This window comes from Phalaenopsis equestris, unplaced genomic scaffold (genome assembly GCF_001263595.1).
Source record: "Phalaenopsis equestris unplaced genomic scaffold, ASM126359v1 Scaffold000002, whole genome shotgun sequence".
NCBI lineage: Eukaryota > Viridiplantae > Streptophyta > Magnoliopsida > Asparagales > Orchidaceae > Phalaenopsis > Phalaenopsis equestris.
Window position 1 is genome coordinate 22,489,367 of NW_018164444.1, and position 7,118 is coordinate 22,496,484.

Here is a 7,118-nt window from a genome sequence, read left to right on the forward strand (position 1 = left end):
CTTCTTCTTCCGCCGCCTCGATGCCGCCATTCCGATCACGTACCTCCATCGCTGCGGCGGCGGCGGCGGCTTCCTCATTCGCCTCCTTTGCATCGCTTGCCTACGCCGATGGTCCCTTTCGCTTCCCCTACCTCTCTTCTCCTTCAGCTCCTGCCACCAATGCGAATGCTTCGTCTTCCACGTCATCATCTTCTTCTTCAGGAGGCTTCGACCCGGAGTCGCTGGAACGTGGGGCGAAAGCCCTGCGAGAAATCAACAGCTCGCCTTATGCCCACCAGGTGTTCGATCTTATGCCAAGTTTAGGTTTTTATTTCGTAAGTTGTGATCCTTGTTTGTTTGTTTGATGTGGTTTCTTGTTGTTTTTGGTTGTTGAGGTTTAGGTTTTTGAGCTGATGAGGAGGCAAGAGGAGAGTCGTTTAGCAGAGATTGCTGCTGAGAAAGCTAGGCATTTGGCAATACAGACGCAGGCTGATATTGTGAGCCTTCTTTGTTTTGGGAGTTTGTTTAAGCTTCAATTAGTATTTTTAGTGTTTTTTTGAATAATAGTTTTTTGTCCTGGTGCATCAAATGCATGCAAATGAATTCATTTTTTAAAAAATAGTTTGTTTATAATTCATTAAAGAAACATCAATTTTTATAATTCTTGCTTCCTTCAGACTTTTGGTGTTTGTTGAAAATGTCTGGAACAATGAGTCTAAAATATGTAAATGCCGGAGTTCAGTAGGGAGTAAAAGTTTGAGAACTTGGAAGGTATAAATATTAAAACTAAATTTAACATGCTAGATATGTAAATACATAAGAATTGAGTGGTATTTTCATTAACTTTGACTGCTTTGGCTTGCTACTCAGCATAGCCTTTGCAATTCACCATCTAAAATGTGGATTGGGTATTTGCTGATTGCCGCTGTTGGTGCCATCACTTTGTTGTGGCCTTAGATTCGCTTAAGTCAACAAGTCTTTGCCTACTCGGATTTGTACTACATTACTAATATTGGATGGGATTGAAACTTAGGCATTTTTTTGAGAACTTTGTAATCAACATTGACTATGGCTGGAATATTTACATATATGCCATAATTGATATTTGTATCTATAAAGTAGAATTTACTCCCTATTTTCATACCATATGCTTCATTATGGGAGTAAGCCAGCCCTCGGGTGGGCTCAGGCTAGACTCGTTAACGAGACCAAGGGTTGAGCTCATTAAGCTGTGAGGTTGTGCTCGAGCTCAAGCTCATGCTCATATATTAAACGAGCTTGATCTCGAGCTCAAGCTCAAGCTCATCGAGGTTTGACTTGTTGGCTTGCTAGCCGGCTCAACTAGCTGGATTCCGGTCACGTTGATGCCATCTTTGGTGAGCTACTGCGACACTTATCCTTCTCTCCCGCTCGCAAGCCTAATGTTAGTACCACAAACTAAGCTCGAGCTCATGTATATCTTTTAATAAATGAGCCGAGCTCCAGTTAGGCAGGACTTAAACTCAGTTGAACTCGTTTACACCCCTCTTCTTTTTGTAGAACTATGTTGTGAGCTATTACTAGTTAATGGGATTTTTGTTGCTTTTCAAGGGCATTGTCTAGCCGCCCATTGATAATCGTTAGAGTGTGGTCCATCCTGCTCTTTATTTGCACCCATTTGCCCAATGAATTATGGCATGAACCTCTTGGTTGTAGTCTTGTAGTGCTATGAGTTGATATGCTTGTTCATATAAGACTCATTTATTTTTGTTTATTTAATTAATTGAACAAGCTTGAACAAAATTTTAAAAGCTTGCTTCACATCTAAATGAATAAGATTGAACATTGAGCCCCTCATTCATTAATTTCATGAAAATGTTTGTTTGTTGATTAACAATTAGCTCATTCAGAACAAGAAAAATAATTATTTAATGATGATATATTTGCTTAATAGATGTGTTATTCTATAATTCTGTACTCTTTTTTTTTGTTAGATATTGTTGAAATTGTATATATTATAAGTGGTATAAATACGATAAAATTAAAACAAATTGTTGGATATTCATATTTATTTTTTAAAAAAATTAATATTTGAAATTTACCAAATAAAATAAATAATACCTAGTTAATCATGCTAGTTTTAATTAAATTATATAAATCCATTGCTGTCTGATAATAAAACAATATATGTACATACTAGCCCAAATGTATAATTTCTTAAAATTAATCAAAGCTTAGTTATAATTAGGAGTTGATATGAAAATAAATTAACAAACTTGAATAGATTTTAAAATTTTGGTAATGTTCAATCTTGGCTCGAACTCAATACGAATATAAATGAATGAACTTAAAAGCGTAGTACTCAGTCGTCCTCGATTTATTTACTTTCCTAATTGGTTGTGAGATTGGAAGCTATCAAGGAAGCTTTTATGGGCCCCTAACTTGGCTAAGGCTAAAGAGATACAACTGGTATTTGATCCTAGTTATAGAAAAAATTTGGAAAACAAGAATCCTATCTCCTGGAAATATATAAATGGGGGCATTTACATACATAGCAAATAATTCTTATGTATTTACGTATCTCACTCCTAAATCTTCATATTTACACACATAGCACTCAAATCTTTAATATTACATAAAAAATAGTACTATTACCACTTTCTAAAAGTGAAGTACACATTTTCATGTATAGGTTTAAAGCACCAAAGTGCTATGTATGTAAATATGACTGTTTAGATATGAGATATGTTGATACATAAGAATTGTGTGTTGCGTATGCAAATTTCCCATATATGAAAAGAGAGTAAAAATGTTTTATTGATCATAGTTATTTTGTAGCTAATAAAAACAGCCTTTTCAATTGGCAGGAGAAACAACACAAGCTGGCAGAGGAGCAAAGGAATCTCATTCAACAACAAGCCCAGACAAAAGCTCAAATGGCACGCTATGAAGATGAACTAGCCAGAAAAAGAATGCAGGTTGTTAGCTGAACTCTAATTCTGTATGGGTAATGTTATGATGATATTTTTTAGGCGCATTTACATACATAACACACCCAATTTCTATATTTTTACATATCTAACACCTAAAATTTACTTACATTTATACTACTCAAATCTTTCGTATCACATGAAAAATATATCTGTTGAATCATTTTAGGACGTAGGGTCTTGTGTTGTTCGTGAGTTCATACAATTTGATAAAAACCCTATTTTTAGGAGGACTGCTTGTAAGAAGATGATGGATGTGTCTTATGTCTCATGCTTCTGGCTCTTTATTTGCTTCCGATTCCTAGGTGGCTGGGAATTAGCTTAGGGGAGAGAGAGAAAAAGGGAGAGAGAAAAAAGGGAGAGAGAAAGAGAGGGAAAGAAAAAGATTCTCTTTTCGAGGTTCTAAGAAGTAGAGAGCCTCTGAGTCCCTTTGACCTCTCTTTTATATATGTGAGAAAATAAATGTAAAATTACATTTTGTACAATGTGCCTTTATGAAAATATCGTGATGCGGGGTCAGGCGGGGCATAAGTAAGGATAGGCACTTGTTCTTGTAGGTAATGACGGTCTTTCCCGATGGCTGGTTCATCTTGGGTTAGAGTAATCACTTTTACAAGTGGGCTTAGCTTGAACACTTTGCAATTGGGCTTAGCTCAATCACTTCGACTGGTGGTGTTAACTCGACCACTTTGACGGGTGGGCTCAGCTCGAGCACTTCGACAAGTGGGCTCAACTCGACCACTTCAGCAGGTTGACTTAGCTTGAAAATAACTTAATCTATGGATGTGGGCCTCTGAAGCCCAGATGCATGTTAATCTATGTGACGTGTCCTTGAAAAGAGCCTTATCTGATGACCCAATTTTTTGCAGTGGATTGCTTCCTCTGTCTGATGGGTCAACAATTCCTGGGCTGCTGAGCGTGACTTGTCTTATCCCCGTGAGACCCACTAAGAGGTTAACTTGGCATCAGCTATAGGAATATTGAAAAATATTTTGTAACGGGATATAAAAGGGTAAATTAATTATTTTGCTTCTTTGGTGGCTCATCTTCGTGAAACGTTGCCTCTTTTCTGCTTCTCAACGGTTACCTTTTTGGCACGGTTATAAATAGGTGTGAGGTTATCCCTGTTATTCAGCTTTAAATTCGTAACCATTATATTATGAATAAATTTATTTTTTTTAATTCATTTTGTTCTTCTCCTTTGTGACATTTTCATTTTGGGCTGCAATTCACTTTTTTGTTTCTACATCTGGCGAGTTCCCTGAGTCTCACTAAGATTGTTACTTTTTGTGTAACAAGTGCATGAGATTAGCTATTCATTTTTCTTATTCGTTCTTTTCGAAATCAAATGCATTTTTGTTGTATTCGCTTCTTAATTCAAACTACTAGGAGGTTATGTTTCCTTAGAAGAAGAAATTGTCTTAGATTAGGTATTATCTTCTATTAGAGAACCATTTACTCTCCTGCAAGTCTCACTACCTTAGGGGCTTTGCTCCTATAAGGTTTGTTATCTCGGGGCTTCCAATCTTCTCGATAGAAGATGATTCACAACATTTGGTCAAATCACTTTTACTCTCTTGGATTTGCTTTTTAGTTCGAACTGCCATGTGTTTACGCTACCTTTGTCGAAAAAGAATTTGGCTATAGTTTGGGGATTATCCTCTATCAGATGACACTCCTTTGTTTGAGGATTCAAAAATTTCTTGCTCTAGGGCGTAAGGTTCTTCCCTTCTTCTATTTCTTCTAGTCTCAACCACGAGCTCATCTAGGTCCTGCCTAGACGTATCTAGCCTTGGTGGTTCTTGTCTTTACGTTTCTCGTCTGCGAACCACTGACCCTGATGATCCCATATTTAGGCTAAGCCCTGGAACGAGATCTTGAGACTTCTTGTTTTGAATCTTGTATAGCTTTCAGGACTTGTTCCCTTAGCTCTTTGATATGTTGTGTCATGAACTCTCTAGCCAAATCCATCGTTTTTCTTTTTTATATCGTACGATTGAAGGATCTTCTTGAGAGTTTGAGTATGAACTTCACGCTCACTACATCTTTTAGGATGTTAAATCATTTTAGAATGTATGGTCTCATATTGTTCGTGAGTTCGTATAATTCGGTAAAAACCTCTCTTTTAAGAGGAATGAATGGAAAAAGATAATGCATGTGTTGCTAGAACTCGCGTTTCTCACTCCCTATTTACTTTTGATTCCTTGTTGGCCAAAATTAGCTTAGATGGAGATAGAGAGAGAGAGAAAAGAGAGTGAGTTCCTTTTTGAGGTCCCTAAAAGCAATGATTCTTTAAGAGTCCCTTTGATCTCCCTTTTATAAACGCGAGAAAATAAATATAAAATCACATTTTGTACGATTCCACGTTTGTCCAGCGTGTCTTGGTGAAAAGATCATGATGCGGGTGTTGGGTGGCATCATAAGTAAGACTTAACACTTTTACTTGTAGGTAATGATGATCTTCCCCGATGGTCGGTTTATCCCAAATTAGACATCACTTCAGTGGTGGGCTCAGCTCTTCGAAAGGTGGGCTCATCTCGACCACTTTGGTAGGTGGGCTCAACTCTACCACTTCTGCAGGTGAGCTCAGCACGGCCACTTCGACAGGTGGCCTCGACTTAACCACTTCAGACGATGCCATAAGTAAGGACTGACGCTTGCCCTTGTAGGTAATAATAGTCTTCCCCAATGGCTGGTTCGTCCAGGGGTAGATGGATCACTTTGGCAGGTGGGTCGTGCTTGATCACTTCTACATGATGGCTTAGCTTGACTAAATCGGTAGATGAGCTTAGCTTAGAAATGACTCGATCTATGGATATGGGTCTTTGAAACCCATAAGGCCTTTTAATCTCTATGATGTGTCCTTGAAAAGAAACTTATTAGCGTATATAACTCTATTTGGGTATACAACCTCCATTTACCTCATGGAAAGTAAAATACACGTTTTCATGCATAGTTAAAGTCTCATGTATGTAAAAGTTGAAGTTTTGCTCTTAGATATTTAAATACATAAAAATTGAGTGGTATGCATGTAAATATTCCTAATTTTTAATGTAGATCATTCCTTATAATTTTTTTTGGAGTTTTCTTCTAATTTGACTTGACAATTAACTCAAAATAACTATTTGGTGCATTTACATACATACCGCCCAATTCTTATGCATCCACATATTTAACACCTTCACTCACACATATCGCTTGAATCATTAACATCACTATCTTTTTAAAAGTTAAATACATCTTTTTATGCATAGGTTTATGACATCAAGGTGTTATAGGTGTATGTGTTATAGGTGTAAATATCAAACTTTTGGTGTTAGATATGTAATTACATAAGAATTGTCTGGTATGTACGTAAAACTTCCTAACTATTTTCATTGCAGACAGAACATGAAGCTCATAGACAGCAGAATGTTGAGCTAGTCAAAATGCAAGAGGAATCCTCTATAAGGAAAGAACAAGCCAGACGTGCTGCGGAAGAGCAGATTCAAGCTCAACAACGCGAAACTGAGAAACATGCAGCTGAAATAGAGCGTGAAACAATTAGAGTAAAAGCAATGGCGGAGGCTGAAGGTCGTGCTCACGAGGCTAAATTAACCGAGGAATATAACAAGAGGATGATGTTAGAAAGAATGAATGGAGAAAAGGATAAATGGATCTCTTCAATTAATGCAACTTTTAGTCATGTCGAAGGTATTTTGCAAAATTGCATTACCTTGTAATTGCTTTTTTATCTCACGTAGAGCATTGGATGCTACCGAATAAAGCATGGTGCATGTAACTGAGCCAAGCTGACTCAGGCTCTGCTCGATGAATGACTCGTGAGTTGATCTCGATGAGCTAACAAGCTAAGCTCAAGCCAACCATGACTCGGCTTTTTAGCTCGTAAGCCGGCTCGTTTACAAAATTATTAATGCAAAATATACTCAAAAGGTATTTTAACTCAAGATTTGATCTTTAAATTATTAAAAATATTCAAAAAAATAATAGTTTGCGTTTTATATTAAGTATTTTATATTAAGTGTTTTTTTTTATTATTTTTCTCCAAATTGCTTATCCTATTCGTCATTTTATTATAACACTAGCTTAAGTTAATATTATTTTCTTTATTTCATAATACACCAACGAACTCGTGAGCCGTCTCCAACTTGTAGAATTAAGCTTGAGTTT

General features: G+C 36.9%; 1 protein-coding gene across 1 annotated transcript; it reads left to right on the top strand.

Annotated features, from left to right (window-relative positions):
* The first annotated feature begins 6 nt into the window (after positions 1–6).
* Positions 7–6,670, top strand: LOC110034888 (ATPase family AAA domain-containing protein 3-like). The gene is made up of 4 exons (XM_020739161.1): positions 7–278; positions 381–518; positions 2,826–2,936; positions 6,332–6,670. Exons 1-4 carry the CDS (start codon positions 21–23, stop codon positions 6,668–6,670), a joined length of 846 nt encoding a protein of 281 aa, XP_020594820.1. The 5' UTR covers positions 7–20.
* Positions 6,671–7,118: the final 448 nt, after the last annotated feature.

Excerpts from the sequence above, each read along its gene's own strand:
- LOC110034888 (XM_020739161.1), top strand. The coding sequence starts at position 21 with ATGCCGCCATTCCGATCACGTACCTCCATCGCTGCGGCGGCGGCGGCG. Across the intron at positions 279-380 it reads GCTCGCCTTATGCCCACCAG|GTTTTTGAGCTGATGAGGAG; the intron begins GTGTTCGATCTT and ends GTTGAGGTTTAG. Across the intron at positions 2,937-6,331 it reads TAGCCAGAAAAAGAATGCAG|ACAGAACATGAAGCTCATAG; the intron begins GTTGTTAGCTGA and ends TTTTCATTGCAG.